At 39.4% G+C, this 20,320-nt stretch overlaps 1 protein-coding gene across 10 annotated transcripts in view; it reads right to left on the reverse strand.

Annotated features, from left to right (window-relative positions):
* The window catches only part of TRPM3 (transient receptor potential cation channel subfamily M member 3), a 1,004,761-nt gene that overhangs the window by 501,668 nt on the left and 482,773 nt on the right, over positions 1-20,320 (reverse strand). For 9 of the 10 annotated variants that reach the window (XR_013829197.1, XM_079927589.1, XM_079927586.1 and 6 more), the window contains exon 1: positions 15,558-19,474. The exons of the other annotated variant lie outside the window; for it this stretch is intronic. Coding sequence is in view for 8 of the 9 variants with exons in the window: in XM_079927589.1 (XP_079783715.1) it covers positions 15,558-15,734 (177 nt within the window). In the remaining variant the exon portion in view is untranslated. Of the gene's footprint in view, positions 1-15,557; positions 19,475-20,320 lie in introns of those variants that run through there. 10 annotated transcript variants of the gene reach the window in all.

Here is a 20,320-nt window from a genome sequence, read left to right on the forward strand (position 1 = left end):
ATCATAAATTCCTTGCCTGAAAACTGGAGATAATAATACCTCATTAAAGATTAAATGACAAGATATAAATCATGCATCATGGTTTCTAGCCACAATAATAACTCAATAAAAATTATTTTTCCTCCCCTTTCCCTAGGTTTATCCATACATTTTTTGCTATTGTTATTATTTTTTTAATATGTTTACATGTGAAATTTAACATCACATTACTCAGCAGGGAGATGAAAACTATGATACAGTAAGATACAACTATACACCCAACAGAATGGCTAAACTTTAAAAGAAAGACAATGCCAATTTTGGTGAGAACATGCAGCAACTGAAACTCTCGTATATTGTGTAAAAGGGAGTACAAAATGGTATGGCCATTCTGAAAAACTCTTTGGCAGTTTCTACTAAGGTCAAATATATGCCTACACTATAACACAGCAACTCCAATCTTAGTATATAGCCAACACAAATGAGTGCATAGGTTCACAAGAATGTTTACAGCACCTTTATCCATAGGAACTCAAAGTGGGAAAGAACCCAAATGTCCATTAACAAGAAAAAGGATAAACCAGTTATAGTATTCATACAATGTGATATTACACAGAATGATAGACAAAACAAAATGGATGAATCTCTATGTTGAGTGGAAGAAACCAGACACAAGAGTACACACTGTATGATTCCACTTATTCAAAATTCTAAGTCAGGCAAAACTAATAATAGAGTGATAAAAGCTTTACAGTGGTTACCTTGGGTAGTGCTGGTTGTAATGGTATTAACTGGGAAAGAGCACCAAGAATTCTTCAGAGTGATGTAAACTAACACGCCTTGATAAGGGTAGTGCTCACACAGGTGATTACATTTCCAAAAAATTATTGAGCTTAGAATGAAAACTCATGAATTTTACTGTATGTAAGTTTACCTCAACTTTAGAAAGTCTTCTGATGATGTTTAACTGTTCACTTGAGTAGTTCACCTGGTAGAGGCTTTTACAGGATGATGGAGGATGACTGAAATCCCAGAGTAGTCAGTTTAGATTTAAACAATCTTGATGTCCAGAGTTCACTTGTTTGCTAAATGGGGACACATCTGAAGGCACACCTACTCTCTCTACTCAGTGATATGCCATTATTGACAACTACACAGTAAGCTCATTATCCCCTGTGCCTAACATTTTACAGCTGTCCAGAGCAAAAGAAAGATGTTCTGTGTCATAGCTTTTGTTTACTATAATTTTCATAAGGCCATTATCACTCTGGATGAAGACATTTTAAAATGTATAAAACAGGACAAAACATTTCTCCATGATGAGGCAAAGTGAGTTTGCCGGGGCACAAAAAAAAGGAAGAAGGAAAAGAAAAATGAAGAGCTCTCCTACAGTGTAACACTCTTAATAGAGCATCCTGCAGCTGCTGAACAATTCCTACATTTAATGATTAATGAATCTGAGTTCGCCTCTGCACTTGCGCAGCTGGGGGCAGTGGTACTATCTACAGAGCTTCTTTGAGGCAGAGGGTGAGGAGGTGGCAGCTTGCACTTCAATGTGAGCAGCCTAAACTGGGCAGACTGTCAAATGAGTATGAGCTGTACACGCCAGAGCAATATAAATACACCCCACACCCACCACCAGAAGTAGTCCCTTAGCTACATGGCACTCTTTTTGGCCCACTTCTCTCCATGACAATCCCTTTACACTTGATACTTCAGCTTCCCTCACGGGAGTGCTCTCCATGAGCTATACTCTCCAGGATCACCTTGCCTTTGTACATGCCACTCTATCTATCTGGAATATTCTTTCTACCCAACTTCCCATAGGTATCTCTTTCAATATTCAGTTCAGGAGTTACCTTTTCTAGTACCTTCCAGGCTATTATTTGGTGCCCCTTATCTATGTTCACCAATTATCAAACCACAGTATCCCTTCCAATTTGCTTGTCTGTCTCCCTAACTTCATTTTATCACCTTTTGATGGGGAGCCTAGTATTCTTCCTCTCTGAATTTCTAATACCTTTGCACGTTTCTGACACATAGTAATAGATAATTGTAGAATCAATAAGAGTGTGAAGAATGAATAAATGAATGGGGAGAAAAGCTAATTTTATATTCCTGTTTTGATTTGTGAATTGCTTGCTGTACACCTAGAAACAAAACAATACTCACTTTGACAGCATTAAGTATCTATGAACTTTTCCCCTTCAAATGAACACTGAGGAAAACAAGAATATTCTGATTAAAACACTAATCTCTCAGACTGAATCTCCTTTAGCATGGTTAATTTTTTTAAAACATAAAACTCTTCTCATATTTAGTTCACCATCATGTTACTACTTCTAAACAATGTGCTATTTTGCTTTTCTCAGGGATATACATTTGGGATGGTGCAATTTCATTCAGTCAGAAGAGCTGACAAACCCCATTAAAAGCTCTATAGGACCTTTCAGCAGTGGTGAAACCCTGAAAAATGGGAGAACCCAAGGAGGCATTTAAGGGGATATTGGAGCCCATCATGCCATCTTGTAGTGGACTCTAAAAAGCATTTCTTCTTGATTCTAATGGAGGAGAGCCTACTATTTTCCCTGGTTCTCTAAGCCCCTTCCTCAGAAATATTGTCTTTATAGTACACATAAAATCAGGTTCTATAATTGGAATCCATTTCCTCCTGTTACATACTAGCGAAAAGGTGCAGATTATTTATCTGCACTTGCAGGATGAAACTTTAGTTTTGGATTGCTTGCTGTAACTTTTGGGCCTGGATGGCTTCCAGAAACATTAAGCTATTGTGTGTGTAGGGGATTCATGCTAAGTGAATTATCCTTGCTAAGAGAATCTGCCCCTGCCCACATCACCTACTAGAAGAATGTGTCTAGGTAGCCATATTTATATCAGGTGATTCAATTTCCTTGACCAAAGATATGTAGGCAAGGATGGATATCTGACCAAACCTGAGTCAGGGAGATTCCTCAGGAGAATGGGAGAGACAAATTGGTAAGATGTAAGGAATGCAACAGCAAGATCATATAGAACTACACACTGTGGCAAGTATGAGAGAAATACAGAGTGATAGAGGAAGCTAGTCTACAAAGAAAAATGGGTATACAGAATAGATGGGCTAAAAGAAGCCAAAATGAGAGATTCTAGGGCCCCATTACAGTGAAGCTTGGGTCCCTGTGTTGTCTGGATGTATTTCCATTCCAGTTGCTAGATATCCCAGAGATTAGCCTTAGAAGAAAATCTTTATTTAAGTTAGCATGAGTGGATTTCTGTTATTTGCAAGCAAAGTACAGTTGACCCTTGAACAATAATACAGGAGTTAGGGGCAATGACTCTCCACAAAGTTGAAAATCCACATGTAACTTTAAAGCCAGCCGTCTATATCCACAGTTCCACATCTTTGAATTCAATCAACCTCAGATCACGTAGTACTACATTATATATTTATTGAAAAAAAAATCCACATATAAATGTACCTGCACAGTTCAAGCCCATGTTGTTACATCTAAAATAATAACTTTAACTGTAACAATGATCTATGCAATGGCCAATTTTATGTGTCAACTTGTCTAGGCCACCGTGCTCTGGTATTTGGCTGAACATTATTGTGGCTATTTCTGTAAGGGTGTATTTGGCTGAGACTTACATTTAAATCAACGCTATTTGAGTAAAGCAGACTGCCCCCCATAATGTGAGTGGGCTTCATGTAGTTGGTTGAAGGCCTGAATAGAACAAAAGGCTGACCCTCCCCCAAACAGGATGGAATTCTCCAGAAGACTGACTTTGAAATTCATCGGCAACATCAGTGATTCCTGGTTCTACAGAAGACTGCCTTTGGACTAAAACTGCAGGCCCTTCCTGAGTCTCCAGCCTGCCAGTGTCCATCATCAGATTTTGGATTTGCCAAGCTTCCACAATCATGTAAGCCAATTCCTTAAAATAAATCTTTTTATTCACACACACACACACACACACACACACACACACACACACACAGATGCTTCTGTTTCTTTGGAGAACCCTAACTAATACAACCTACAATAACTACAACGTGTATTTAGCTGCACGTGAATAGTATGTATTACCTAAACCCAAATTATTACAAAAGACATCTTGAATTTTGTTCATTTGCACTGCACCATTTCTGTTTTATTAGGCTGGAAGGGAGGAACTCATATTAACTGAATACTGGCTATAGAGTATGCCGACACCAAACATATTAATTTCTGAACATAAAGCAATATTTTTATTTAATTTATAATTAAGGAAATTAAAATTTGGAGAAGTTTTCCTATTTTGTCAATGATCATTTTGAGAATATGCCATTTAATTATTTTGGTAGCAAGTACCCAAATGTTCTGCTTGTGTGTATTATCAATGCATGAGTAACGCTATCATCTAGCTGGGTTTCAGATGCAGAGAGAGTGAAGGTGGTGGGGATGGGGCAGACGTAAGGAGCGCGCAACAGAGGGAATTCTGAGCTTGGGAACAGCAAAGTCCAATGATGTGGGTAACCTAGGTGGGTCAATTCTTCAGCTCGAAAGAGGGATAGCCGTGTTTTCTATACTTGTGTCACAGGGTTGCTATGAAGTTCAGTTTGTTTGATGTAAAGCAAAGAACTCTGTAAACTGAAAAGGACTTTTTAAATGTTAAGTTTTAATATCATTTCACTTGTAGTCTCTGCACCTTTCAAAATAGTTTGTGAATAATGACATCTTCTGAAGGACAGAGACATTCAGATTGCTGGAGATAGAAAACAAGCATTCCCTACTAACATTTACTAAATGTGAGCTACATCACGAGATAGTAAGTCTACTCCACACCGCTCTCCAGTGAGCATGAGATAACGTTATTATAATAAATGATTTACTCTCAGCTCTTTCAAATATCAAACTCATTTTAAAATAAATAGGAGCATGAAATGGCTTTCTATTATTATAAATTAATCTAAGAATATTAGAGCTATAAGGGACCTTAACAATCACCTCATGATTGGCAAACTGCACTCCACAGGCCAATTACCACCTGCCCTCTGTTTGTGTATAGCCAATAAACTAACAATAGTTTTTACATTTAAAACTGGTTGAAAAAATGAAAATAAGAATATTATTTCATGACATGTGACAATTACATGAAATTCAAATTTCAATCTTAGTCTGTTCAGGCCATTATAACAAAATACCACAGACTGGGCAGGTTATAAACAGCAGAAATTTATTGCTCACAATTCTGGAGGATGGAAGCTCAAGATCAGGGTTCTACTGTGGTCAGGGTAGGGCCCTCTTCTAGGGCACAGACTTCTCTTTGCTGGAAGGAGATAGTGAGCTCTCTGGAGCCTCTTTTACAAGGCACCAATACCATTCATAAGGTTTCCACCCTCGTGACTGAAGTACCTCCCGAATGCCCCACCTACTTATACCATCACCTTTGGGGTTAGGATTTCAATATATGGACTTTCAGCACATGAACACTCACCATAGCACAGTGTTCATAAGTAAGTCTAACTGGAACACAACTACATTCATTTGTTATGTATTGTTATGTGGCTTTCTCAAACTACAATGGCAAAGCTGAACAGTTGTGACAGACACAGTAACTATATGACCCACAAAGCCACTTTACCATCTGGCCTTTTATAGAAAAAGTTTGCCAACCCTTATCTAACCCAATCCTGTCATTCTATAGAGGAGAAAACTAAAGATAAATCTATTTACTCTAGGTAACTCAGCTAGGATATTAATTAATCAGAATTAGGGCTAAAACCCAGTATTTCTGTCCATGTGATCATGCTCAATTTAATGATTAAAAATTAGCTTTAATTATACTCATCTTTAAATTATGTAGCCTCCTTGTGCTAATGACTAGATTTATCTCAGAATCTTTGCTCACATAAGCTAACATTATACAAAAAATTCATCTTGATGAAGTAAAATATTTTCTTCATTTATTCATTGAAATGAATTTTATATTGTATTATTCTTAAATAGTTCTAAGTAGAAGGTACTGTAGAATAAAATAATGGTAAAAATTAAATATTTTGCTTAACACATCAATCAACTGACACATGCTCTGCCTGTAATTCATAAAGCAGTAATATATGGAAATTCAAACACTTTCAGACAAACTAGCCACATTCAACTTTCTTACAAGAGATGACTGACAATAAGATGAGAAAATAATCCCTTAGCCTTTCTGTGTTTAGTGACTAGAACTTGACCAGCTAATTTCCCAAATGTAAATTGGGATTTAAATGTAAATGTAAATTTCAGTCTTTTATAAAATGAAAAAGGAAGTGTGTCTAAAGTTAAAGCATCCCTTTTACATCACTAGGATGTATCTGTTGGGTTTCCAGTGTAATCAATTACCTATCCTCCATCTTCAAGAGGAAATGTTTAAAAGCAGCACTTCTCAACTGGGGATGATTTTGCCCCCAAAAGGAGATTTGACCATGTGCGTAGACATTTTTGGGTGTCACATGGGATAAACTAAAACTTCTATTTTATACCAGCTATCCGTGATACCTGATATAATAAAATATTTCTATCCATAATATCTGATACAGTTAAATAACCTAATGCTAACAGAAAAACAAATCGTAAGCCACATTTGCCTTTAAATGAAAATGACAAAATACTTCAATATAATTGTCTACGTAATTATCTCTAGACATTAGCCAATGGCATATTTAAAGATTAAAGCAAGAATAGCCTGAGTTTAACAGTGTAGTTTTTCTTCTAATAGTACTTTCTCTAATTCACAGTGTAACCCAGCCAACATTATTGAAAGTAACATATTAAAGTCTCTTAGATCACTAAATTAAGGAATGCCGTTTCTCCAACATAAGCAATAGATGAAGTAATTTCAACATCTCACTTTCACTTTCAGTAAATATTTTCAAAGCAGACATCTGGTGCTACCTACTTACAGTTTCTTCCTTGAGTACATATTTTACTCTGCATCACTTTTACTGAGTAATAATTATTAGTTCAATTCCCTAACTAATCTTCCAATTTGGGGAACATATGAAGTATATCAACTCAAGCTCAAAGTATCCTTTAATTAGACAAAAATGCCAAGACCCTATAAAACCATTTGGTTTTTCTAAGCAGTGACTTCAGAGCACTGCATCAAGAGCACAGTTATCCATGCTCTCCAACATTTACCTACTCATCTAGCACCCTAATTATCCTGTGCTCTCTGCTAAATGAGGTACACGGGAAATTGTCTAAGATATGGTTGCTAATTTTAAGAAGCTCCTCAGAGTGAGGTGAAAGAGCTAATAATGCTACAACATGCTAAAAGCAAAGACAGAAATACCCACTGATTTTTATGAAATTTTTTATGAATAAAAGAAGAGCCTAGGGCTTCCCTGGTGGTGCAGTGGTTGAGAGTCCGCCTGCCAATGCAGGGGACATGGGTTCGTGCCCTGGTCTGGGAAGATCCCACATGCCGCGGAGTGGCTGGGCCCATGAGCCATGGCCTCTGAGCCTGCGCGTCCGGAGCCTGTGCTCCGCAACAGGAGAGGCCACAACAGTGAGAGGCCCGTGTACCACAAAAAAAAAAAAAAGAAGAGCCTAATCTGGCTTTAGAGATTAAAGAAATTCTTCTTGAACTCATCCAACTCACTTGAGTTGAGTATTAAAATATGGGCAGGAGTCACGTAGGAGAAGATGTGGTTCAGATTTTCCAGGCAATGGAAATAGCTTGTGCAAAAAGCCCAGCTAAAAGGAATTTCATGATATGAGAAAGGGAAAAACAAAGTATAAAGGCAGAGAAGTAGGCAGAGGACAGATCACAGAGGGTCTTATATACCAATCCAAGGAGCTTAGGATTTTATTCTACAAGAAATGTCAAACATGGCAGTATCCTGGTCTTACCTGCATTTTAAGTGGACCATTCTGGTGGCTGTAGAAAGGATCAATTTGAAGTAGACAGCTGTAGTATTTTGGGCCCAAGAAAAAGAGAGACTGGTCTTGGGAACTAGGAATAGACAGAAGCAGGTGGATCAGAGACATATTTATGAGAAAACATGGCAGAACTGATTGGCTGATTATGTAAGGGATGAGAGCAAACAAAGCAAAAGGCATAAGCCCAAGTTTTCCAGTTTGGGCAACCTGGTGAATGGGTGATTCTAGCAACTGGGAGAAAACAGAGGAAAAGGAGCAGGTGTGAGGGAGCTTGCTTATTTCAGCAATGGCTGAATGATTAGGGAAAAAGTTAGACTCAGTCAGACTTACAACAGGCAGTCTTAGACCATACTTTGAGAAACACTCCTAACTTCCTTCCTTCCATCTATCTATCTATCTTTCTATTTGTCTATCACCTATCTATCATCTAACTATCACCTATCTGTCTGTCTCTCTAAATATTAAACTTTGAAATTCTTTAATTATTTGGGGGAAAAGAAGCAAAAGTTATCAATGCTATCCCTAAACTGCAAACTTCTATGCATGTGCCTCCGAAAATGGAAGTAGAGAAGAGCCAATGGCTGGAACAAAATTCCCAAATGCTTTAAACATAAATTTTATGTGAGACAAATGTAAAAATTAAACATCTCCGTCTTAGAGGTTTTGTTATACCTGCCCCCACCTTACCCTAGCAATTATATTATTGAATCTTTCTCACAGTGCTCAGGAGCCAAGAAAATTTTGTTCAGCTCAATTTTCCACACTTAATATTTAATACCGGGCATCATTTTAAAAATTCAAATACAAAATTAATTTTAAGTTTGAACATTCTTTTTCTTTTTTTTTTTTTTTCGGTATGCGGGCCTCTCACTGCTGTGGCCTCTCCCGTTGCGGAGCACAGGCTCCGGACGCACAGGCTCAGTGGCCATGGCTCATGGGCCCAGCCGCTCCGCGGCATGTGGGATCTTCCCAGACCGGGGCACGAACCCGTGTCCCCTGCATCGGCAGGCGGACTCTCAACCACTGAGCCACCAGGGAAGCCCCTGAACATTCTTTTTCAAATGAAAGCTCTGGATGTTCTATTCCTCCCCCTCCCTGTCCAGAACCTCTTCCTTAGTTTTATGAGGACGTAGGGTAGAGCAGACAGGGGGCAGGGGTGGGGGGATTATCTCTACTAATGTAGTCATCAGTTATGGCTGCTTTGGCCTTGGTCCCCAAGTGAACTGACCACTGCTCAGTTGGTACTATCACATATTACTGGAATCTAAGGGACATGCACTTGAGGGACCACTGCAATTCCAAGTACCATCACTGGGAAGTTTAAAGGGGGCATAAGCAGGATGCTCCGGAATCTTGACGATGGACACTACCTTTGGGAGCTCTGGTTCACAATCATCTCTCTATATAAATTCAGTAGGATAGAAAAATCTAAAATTGTATGTCATGTGCCTGAAAAACATCATGAAAATAATACACAGAGAAATCTCAAATAGATAAATGAAAAAGAAAAAGAATAGAGACAAACATTCCTTCACTTTATGATGTTATATCATCTACAAACCAAGACGGGGCAGCTGAACTCAATTACTTCTCTAGATAAATGATATTTCATGATTAAAAATTTTGAAAACCTGTGAACTGTTCACTTAAAACCCTTTGCTCCCACTGTTAACTAACACATAATCTGTTCTGCCCAGATGCCAGCAAAAGAGAGAGGGCATTTAATTGAGTTTCCCTCCAGCTCAGTTGAATCTACAGCAGTTTTTCTCAGTGTGCGGTCCTTCTAAGGGGTGTTCATACCAGAATCACTAAGAGAGCTTGTTAAAATGAAAATTCCTGGGCCCACAACCTACCTACTGAGTCAGCACCCACAAGGGGTGGACATGAATATCTGCTTTGCTCACAAGCTCCCCAAGTGATTCCTAAGCATTCTTAGCATATCATGTATCATTCACATGTTCCTTCACTCATTTATTTTTCAATAAACATTTACTGAATACATTTTGTGAGCCACAGTCTTTAAAACTCTTTTTCATGTTAGCTAATGGAAATGGAGAAAGGATATGATCTAGTTGTCCGCAGATGAGCTTGGAGCCAGTTGAGATTATACCAACAGACTAAGAGAGGGGGAGGAATGTAAAGCCACTGCTGGAGAGGCAGTGTTCCCCCGCCCGCCTCCCCACCTGCCCCCTGTAGGAAGTCATCTACAGGGAAGGCAGAACCCTTTTCCTTGACACAGACCTTGTCCCACTTTACTGTGACTCCACAAGTCATCCCAGAACCAGATGGTCCTGAGCTTGGACATCCCAGCTATGCCCTTCCTCATTCTGCAGTGACCACACACTTTCATTCTTTACTCCACAATAGTGGGCATCAGAAGACAAAGCTCTCCAGAGAGACAGGTTTCTTGTTGCCTCAGGAATTTCCTTCAGGCTGCCCGAGGAACATTTCACAAAAAGGCAAATCACATGGTCACTGTTCAGCAGTCTGAGTTGAAGCCACCACTTGAAACACACCAGACAGATTTTGTCTCTCCTGGGTTTTAGTTTGGGCACATTTTCTTTTCTTTTTCTTATTTTCTTAAAGGGAATCTGAGGCTGGCATACTGAGATGGAAAGACAGAAGTTTCTTTATTAGTAGCCCTCAAAATTTGCCTAACCACACACTGCATTTTCCTAAAAGCAATTTATTCTTCAAGCTTCCCATCTTTAAGGTGCTTAGTGGAATTTGTCCATAACAAGTTCCCTGACTTCACTTACCACCATTCATAAACATATCTAGATATAATAGGTGTATGTTTCCTCTCTTCTTGTGGGAACTTAATGGCTACTCACCAGCATGTGGTTTAGGAGTGCCTTGTCCTGGCTAAGGAAAAGCTCTGGTGTATTAATATTATTCTACCTGCCATGTAAAGATTCAGAATTTTAGATGTGAAAAGAAGACATTAAAAGTAATAAATTTAACACACAAATTGAAATGAATCTCAACATAATTGTTTTCTAAGAGCTTGAGAATAGCAAAGGGAAGTCAGTTTCTGGAATGCCTGGCATCAACTGTAGAAGACAGACCCAACTTATTTTGTCATCAGGATCTTGCTATGCTTCAGGGACAATACAATGGATATTGGTTACCATCACACGAAATTACAGGAGTAGAAAACATTGGTACTTGGGCAGAATTTGTGATCTGGTAGCCTAACTTGATCACTGCTCTTTCAATTATTTCTCTTGTGTCATACCCAGTTCACCTTCATTTATCCCTCTTTTGCATAATAACATAAAAGAGGGAAAGGAGGGAAAAAAATGAAATGAAACTCTGAGCTTTCTGACTGGATTTCAAAAAACTGGGTATTTACTATGCATTGTTTTATAAGAGCAAAAAAAAACAATCTAAGAAAACTAGAAGTGATATTTCTGATTGTATATTATTTAATCAAAGAGTTCTGCTATCAGGCATCCAATGGGGCTCTTACTCATCAATGACATGAAGTTACATTCCTTACTTTTGTCTTAGTCCCACTAGAATTAGTAACTGGCATACCCTTTCTAGCTCACCAAAGAACCACCAATCAAGAAGTTCTGTCTTTCCTTCTCAGGACCTTTATTCTCAGACACTGGAAACACCACCACTAGGACCATGAGACAGCAAAGTAGGATATCTGAAGGTATCCTAGATTCTTTCTTCCACCACAACTGATCGATTTAACAAGTCCCTATTTATTTTACCTTCATTACTTTTGCCTTAGCCCTGGTCCTCATGAACTCGTCAGGCCTCTAATGTAATCTCTCAGCTTCCAATCCTACCATCTCCCATCCACTCTAGACACTACAGCCAAAGCAATCGATTTAATAGCTGAATCTAGCAATCGCTTCTCTGCTAAGACCCCTTTAATGGCCCTCCCTCATTTTCAGGATCATTGTCAACTGCCTTGGCTTAGCAGACAAGGCCCTTTATGATCTAAACTCTGCTGACTGTTCTAGTTCTTCCAGTTTAATGTTCAATACAGATTAACTACTTTTAGCCTCAATAGACTATGTTCTTCCATGCCCACAGAGCATGGCAGCCTTCACCACAGGGAATCATAGCACTGAATCTAAGTCAAGACCTAAACTCTTCATTTTAAAGAGAAGGACACCAAGTTACAGAGAGGTTAAGTAATTTCCCAAGGTCACACAGGTGATTAGGAACATGAAGGAATTAGGACCCAGTGTTTAGGCCTAACTGTCCAAAGTATAATTTATTTAATCTCTTTCTGACATTACTCAAAGTGGCAAAGTCATACTCTTTCTTTGAAAATCATAAAATGATACAGACCATTTGGTCTTCATTAAGAAACTGGCTTAAACATGTGTATCCAAAGTCTGTTACAAGTGCAGAGTTTCCTTTTCCCCAAAGCAATCCACTTTTCAGAAGCCCCTTTACTAAGTCTACCGAGACGTCAATACAAAGAAAGCTCTCTGCTCTAAAATTGATATTCAAATTCAACAGAAGTAACCAAAATAAAATCTCCCAAATAAAACAACGTCAGAGACAGACCTTACAATGAATATAAAATATGCTAAGAACATTCTATCACTGAAATAAATTAGACTTTTGGAGATTAATAATAAGATGAAATCTTGAAACACATAAGAATGAAGCAAATGACAACTGAAGAGAAACATTTTGGAAAGGGTCCCATTTGAAATGTATCCGTTTGAAAACAGCCTCTGACTTTTGGCTATCATGGTCATGTGCCTGTTCAAAAATTCATTTTCAAATGATATTTCTGAATGCAATCCCAAATTCAAAATGTGAATTGGTTGGCATGTTCAAAATTTTCTCTGAGACGGACAAAACAACAAATGAGATGTTTTCAGAAGGAATAATAAGTATATTCCACCACTCATTGGGTTTAATTCATGCTTCAGATGCTGGCCTTTCCCTTCTAATTCTTTAGTATCCCGTTTTCATTAGGAAATGGGAAATACAGGAAACAGGATTATGAAGCCATTTCTAAACATTAGCATGGTACTGAAGTAAGTTAGCAAAGAAACACACATTTTCAAGGAAAGGATAGGGAGGGAAATTGGCTTGAGCCCAGTCTGTCAGAAACGGTGAGCGACCTGAGTTTAGTTAAATCTAATCATGCCGTCATGTCCTAAACTGCATTTACTGACAAGTCAGGGCATTGGAAAGGGCATATCACACCAGAAAAAGCTTGAAAGAGGAACAAACATTACCTATTGAATAGGAGAACTGGGTTTATTCACTTCCAATTTCAACAGACTCCAGAGAATCCATCCACTATACTACCATGGTTGGGGTAGTGTGGGGGAGAGAATAAGAGACTGAGAGAGGAGGAGGAGAGGCAGAGAACCAGCAGAAAGTACAGAAAGAACAGTAGGATTGCAGTTATTAAATAATTAATTTATAGACTAAACCAGGAAGAACACTGGGCAACAGCTGCAAATGATTACTCAGAAACTTCCCTTCTACTCAAAATGTAAAAGCAGAGCAAGAATACACAGGGACTAGGAAAGCAAAGACAATGACAGCAACAATCCAGAGGGGAAAAAATTACATGGCATTCATATCCAGAATGTTGATAATACAATAACTCATATACAAAAGCAGCTTTTATTTCTTTCCAAATATTTCTGAAAGAATTTGGTAGCACTTTTTTTTTCTAGTTTGAAATGTGCTCAATATCTGACGTCTCCTAGGATAGGTATAATCTTTCAAAAAATACAGATGTCATTTGGAAAGAAAGTTCTCAGGTAAAACAAATCCTATCTTTCAGATATTGAGAGAATTGGAAGGATACTCATGAATGCACTTTATTAGAATGAATTGTTATAAAGCACCATGTTAATAAACCATGGTAAGACCGAGCTGTATGCCAACCATGGTATTGGTGTAGTACTGACAATGTCTGCTGGTATATAGCATGGATGGTACTCTCAGCTAAAAAAAATGACAGCTCTTCTAAAAATAAGTAATATACCTCAAAGAGATACTTCTCTGCTGGTTCTGTGACTAGCAAATGATAAATAACATTTCCATTAAAAAAATGAGAGTATTAATGAATAATATATTGAAGGTGGTATACACACACCTGTTTAAAAAATCATTATGTAAGTTAAAAAGCATTACTTTGGGGTAAAGCCAATGAATGATTTAACTGAAAAATGCTTCTTATTGCACATGGAATTGCTAAAGTCAATTTTCTCAGTCATAGTTAGGTTTGACAAGACACTCTTCGCCCCAGACCCTGGATTCAGGAGTAATTCTGGAAGAAAATTTACATTTGTTTGTTGGTTCCCTGGCCTCATTCTTTTTCATGCCCTATCACGCATGTTGTTCCAATACAGCAAAAGCCCTTATATGCAAGGAAACTTCTCTCCCACTCTCAAACCTGCTTTTCCTCCAAAATACTCTTTTAGAAAGGAAGCAAACCACCATCATAACAACAATATGATAGGTGTTTGAACAGTACGTGAGGGTAGCCTTTGAGAAAGTTAATCTCAGTTTGTGCTGAACAGAATAAAGGAAACTCAGACAAGGTAATACTCCATTGTAAGAAGCCACTTAGCTGTACAGAACTAATTTTCCACATCAAATTTGACCCAACTAGAACACAGCCTCAGAAAAAAAAAAATGTTCCAAGTGTAATTTATTCAGGGTTAACTTATTAATCCTCTATTGTGACACTGGACTCAAGGTCCAGTGGTCATTATATCACAGTATCATATTAATATGGAAAAGAGAATTAAGAACTTCACCTTGCCTTTTTAACTCCACATGGATGTGGGAGGAACATCCAGAGATATGCACTTTTCCCAAATAAGTATTACCACATTCTCTTTTCTGAGGGAAAATAATACTTGTTTTCTGCACCTTTTAAATTTTACTTGTATTTCCTTCCCTACAAGGCAGATGATGAAGATGAATTATTATGAAGTTGTGGGGAATTTCTCAGTATCTTTAATGTATTTGCTTCTAGAAAGAGGAGTGCTGCAGACACCAGGTAGCATCCTAGCTCAGGTATATTACCATTCTTTTGTGTAACTCAGCTAGAGAGAAAGCTAGAGGCACACACTCGGTATATATCTAACAATAATTTCCCACTACCGACTTCACTTAAGAGACTAAAATTATCATGCCTTTAAAAAAACAAAAAGTCACCAAAAAAGTCACAATCTGATGAGGCTTGTTCTTTGTCTTTATCTGAGAGACCACCTAAGGACACAGGGCTTTTAAACTAATAAGGAGAATCCTTTGTTCTCCCAGGTTCCATTTAAAGGAAAACTGGGTCGAAAGGCTTCCCCAGGGAGAGAAAAGAATCCAGGAGCCAAACACACAGGAGTAAGAGATTTCACTCCCACCACTGTTCCCACCCTCCCAAAGAAGTTAATTATCTCTATTTTAGGGATTTCGGGTGGGGAGCACTCAGGCAGCCCATTCTCTACCACCACAATCTCATTCTCAAATGTGGCTCAGACCATCCTCCCTCCCTGACACCATGGGGTGAGGGGCGTTTAGAACCTCTCTCCAGCCATGGGCAGCAGAGCCAGTACTACAAGGCATCTATACTCCCCAAAAGGTGTGTCCCAGCCCAAGTGCAAAGTTGGGTATTTAGACCTGCAAAGCACAATGAGAGCCATTCAAAGCAGCAAGTTACAGTACCTTAAGAAGTCTGACAGATGGGAGAAAGGCTGCGTGGCACAGCTTCCGGATGGTCCAGTTTAGGGGTCGAGGAGCATCAGTTTGATTCATGACCCCGTCCAAATTCCACCGGGAAAACCAGAAGCCGCAAACCTGAGCAGTGCCTAGAAAATAAACGGTCCCCCACAGCCCTGGCATCCCATGATCATCTCCACACCTGAGAATTCCATCAGGGCAAAGGCTTCCTGCAACTTGGGAGACTAGTCAAGTGGCGCTGCCTGAGCCACTGAACCTTCTTAAGAAAGCCACCTCCCCTCTCCCTGCAGCCGTGCTCATGCATACCAAACGTGGCTGAATGGAGGCACACTGCCTGCTGCTTCGGGGAGGGGATGCACGGTTTTGAAGGAGAGGGACAGCCTGCACGGAACAGCCAGCGGTCGGAGTCAGAGCAGCCTGCTCAGAATGTGCGCTCCCTCTCCTGCTCTCCTCCCAGTAAACGCAGGTCAGGCATTGGGGGAAAACCCTGGCCATTTGTTCTGCTCACTTGGTTTGGGGGGGAGCCAGGAGGAGAGCAAAAGGAAACATCAATAAAGCGAGAACGGGGAACTTGCACTTTCTGGTACAAAGCATCTCTGAGGGACTGGAAACTGGCACAGGGGGGAGGGGCTAGGACACAGAAGGAGAAGGGAATGCCTCCGAATGATAAGATAAATACTTTTGATTTATGTGACACAATAAATTGAGAGCTATTGTAAAATGGATCTATAATAAAAGAGATATCTGTCATGTTCTGGGTTTTTTATTAACTGTGACTGACAGTCCTCACCCTGATATATACATTATATAGATTAGAGGAGGCAGACGGCAGAGAGAGAAGCAAACTAACACACACAGTGGGAGCGGTGAGTTATTCCTTTCATAGAAAGCAGTGTAAACTAATGTATCTTTGGCTTACCTTTTAGAAATGGCAGTTTCTAAATTGGGGGTTATCCCATCCTGAAAAGCCACCTGATACTCTATCTGCAACAAAAGTTTAACCCTTAAGGTGCCACATGGAATGCTTTCTATAAAAGATGGAGTTTCCTGAATTGGGGATACCCACCCCCACCATTTCCTACGGGTAGCTTTAAGAGAGAGTTGCTGCGGTGGTGTGAACAGTCTTTAGGGCTCCTGTGGTGAGAAAGCATAAAGGGGAACTCTCCCAGTTGAAGGCAGTGAGGTGGGTGGGAAGAGGAAGTCACCAGCCTCACGTAAACGCCCCCATCCCGAACAATCGGACGTCAGTGAGTGCAGCTGACTGACGGCTGCCCAGGAGAACCCTCACATCCTTAGAGCATTTCCAGCTTATTCTTCCTCTTTATGTCCCTCCCTATGACTGTACTGATTTTCAATTTTTAATTAACTAGAAGAGAATGGTAAATGCCAGCTCCATGACTATTATGCATTCTGAAGCAGAAACGGGAGATGTGAGAGCAGATGTGATACACAGAGACGCTGCTGTAATTCAGAATTTGGAGCAACATGGATCCTCCCTGGAGTGTAATATACCTGACACACCACATTACAACTGTATTTCCCTCACAATGGTCCTGTGTTACAGATCTAAGGACACTAAGGATTTTTTTTATAGAAAATCTAGTCCATGGGTAGAATCCAGACTATTGACTTGCCTTGTGTAATAAAATTCATGCATCTGATTTCCTTCTATTAACCAATATCACTTTATAGACCCCACACACACACAGTTGGTTCACTATCTGCCACCATTCTATTTCCACCAAAGATTAAAGGCAGCTTAAAACAGTAACAGCTAACATGTCTGTGTCAAGCATTGTGCTAGGCGCTCTAAATGCATTACGTAAGTTCACATCAACAATAACTCTATGTAGTACATGCTACTGTCATACCCACATTTCACAGATTGAGCAACTGAGGTCTTGAGAAATTCGTAATGAGTAATTAAGAATTAGTAATGACATAACTAATAAAACTGGGATTTAGACTGAAACCAGTCTACAAGACTATAAAGACAAGCTTATCTTCTTTCCTATTTCTTTCATAGTTATGGCAGCCACAGCATTTAAGCTACTGCTTCAGTTTTCTGGTGATTTAATCCTACATAAGAGTTGAGCTAAAAGACCATGAAGAAAAAATGCTCAGCATTTGTTTCAAATTATTTCTTTGGTTTGACGTTGATATAGTAAATATCATGAATTCTAGAATCAGGCTGCATGGTTCAAACTCTAATTCTGACCCTGGCCTTGGGTAATTTACCGGCCTACTCTGCACCTTAGAGTCCTCATCTGTAAAATGGAGATGAAAATGAACCACACACCTAAGGCTGTGAAGACTAAGTCAGCTAAGAGATCACTAAAGCACTCAGAACAGTGCCTGGCGTATACTGAGTCTCCTATACCATGATTTATCTTCCAGGTAGCAAGCACTGATGCTGAGGTGGGAACCTGCTGATGATTCCCTTAAGCATGCACAAGTGTATACACTTTTAGTAACAGGTAATGAAGTCAAGCAAGGCAGATTAAACCTGACAGCTCCTTATGAATTACCATGAGATTAATAAATGGGGTAAAGAGAAAAGTGGGAAACTAAGACAGCAGTATGGATTTCCTCATGCTATACTGCAGAGTGGTATTCATCAGATTGCAAGATGTTGCCTTTGGTTAGGCTACCAGGCACCAACCTCCCTAAGCTATTAAATGCTATTAAGTGGTTGGTTAAAATGCTGAAACACTGCAGTTGACTTTCCCTTGCTCCAACTGTTCCTCACTGTTAAGGGACCCCACAAAAAGGAGATATCGGGGCTTCCCTGCTGGAGCAGTGGTTGAGAGTCCGCCTGCCGATGCAGGGGACACGGGTTCGTGCCCCAGTCCGGGAGGATCCCACATGCCATGGAGCGGCTGAGCCCGTGAGCCATGGCCGCTGAGCCTGCGCGTCCGGAGCCTGTGCTCCACAACGGGAGAGGCCACAACAGTGAGAGGCCCGCGTACCGCAAAAAAAAAAAAAAAAGGACAGCATCATTCTGAAAACACACAGCCTTTGATCCTCCTAGCCCCCTTAATTTTTACTAAATAACTTTGGTCAAAGAGAATAGTTTGGAACTCTGCGGAATGGAGAAGTAGGAGGATTCACAGCCCTCTCTAATGGCAATTAGAAGAGCGAGCACAAAACCTCTAGAGAATTGGAGACTACACAAAAGAAGTAAAGCTCAAAGAAGAATGACAGTGCATGAGAGGAGGTTTTTCTTCCATTGTTGGAATAGTTTGGGCCACAACTGTTTGCTATCACAACATCTGAAGCAGTTTTCAGGATACCACCCTGCTTCAAGAAATGATATTTTCACATGGAATGATGTCTTCCTGGCTTTTAGAGAGGAGTCTAATGAGGAAAGAGCAGAGGGGAGCAAGCCCAGCCCCAGACGTCTGCCTCTCATAAATCCAAAATGCTTGTTTACCAATTTTATGAATGTGGATGTTTACAAAGCTACACAATAAATTCCAACAGACTTAAAAGCCTGACATGACCACATCAGCTTTCAGTATCTCCCAAAATAGGAAGCCCAGCGCATCAAATCTCTGCTCTCTGAAGCCTGCCTTTGAACTAATTTTCTCCTATGCTATGTAAGCCCACTTCCCACTGATCATCTTTGTGTTTTACTTCCTGTCTTAATGATGCTAAATTTAAGAATTATGATAAGATTTGAGCTGTCTCAATGCTGACGATGAGCCACAGTACAGACAGGCTGCCTGCCTTCCTTTTGAAAACCACATTCCCTATCTTTAAAAAAATCATGGCATCCTCTACATAGCATTGCTCCACTTTGCACACTGTCTTCCCTTATATTTCTTAGATATACAAGAGGCTGATCCATGGAAACCTAAGAAAACAGAAAGGAAATGACACAGTATACGGGTGGTTCAGTGTTCCAAATTTGCCGCCTAAAATGTGTTTTTAAAATATGCTCCAATGTAATTTTTCACAATGTTGTTAAAACACGGAAATTCATAGGTATCTGACGTTAAATGAACAGATATTTCGAGGCTCTCACAGTGAATGTAGTGTACCTAGTTCAGAAGGACGATACTCAAGCATCTCAGTGAAATAGCAGAAACCAGTCCAAGGGTAAGCTTTTGCAAGATAATTTCATTTGCCTTAATATTTTGTAATTTCAATATCATCACCTTATTTGTTGTGTCTGATAATTCATCACTTTTATCAGAAAAACATTTGTGTTGTGAGCACTGGCAATTTATCATTTTTATCAAAAAACCATGCTTTTCCTCTCTCTTCGCTTTAATCGCACTCAAATAAAATTTTTAGAAATTTTAGATCCTTCAACAATATTTTCTAAGGTATTAAATCTCTTTATAGATTCCATTGATACAGAACAGTTCTTAATTTAGTTTCAAATATGTTTTCCAAATAGATTAATTTTTTTCTACATTTATTCTTCCCCTTTTGGTATCTTTTATAGATAATAGATTCTAAAATACATTAAAATCTATTAAAACCCATGACTCACTCAGTTAAGTAGCTTAAACATTTATGCTGTATAAAATTAAAAGGTCTCAAAATTAAAATAGTTGTCTACTCCACTTCTCCCCGGCTCCTTGAGTGCTATCCCCCCCCTGCATGCAGTGGCAGGGAGTGGGTGTGTTTCTAAGGCGTCCCATTCCACGGGTGGACAGCTCTAGTTGAGAGGAAGTTCTTCCTACAACTAAGATAAAATGTGTCTCCCTGGAACTTCCCAGTCAAGTTTCTCTTCCAGA

Source organism: Stenella coeruleoalba (assembly GCF_951394435.1).
Source record: "Stenella coeruleoalba genome assembly, chromosome: 7".
Lineage (NCBI taxonomy): Eukaryota > Metazoa > Chordata > Mammalia > Artiodactyla > Delphinidae > Stenella > Stenella coeruleoalba.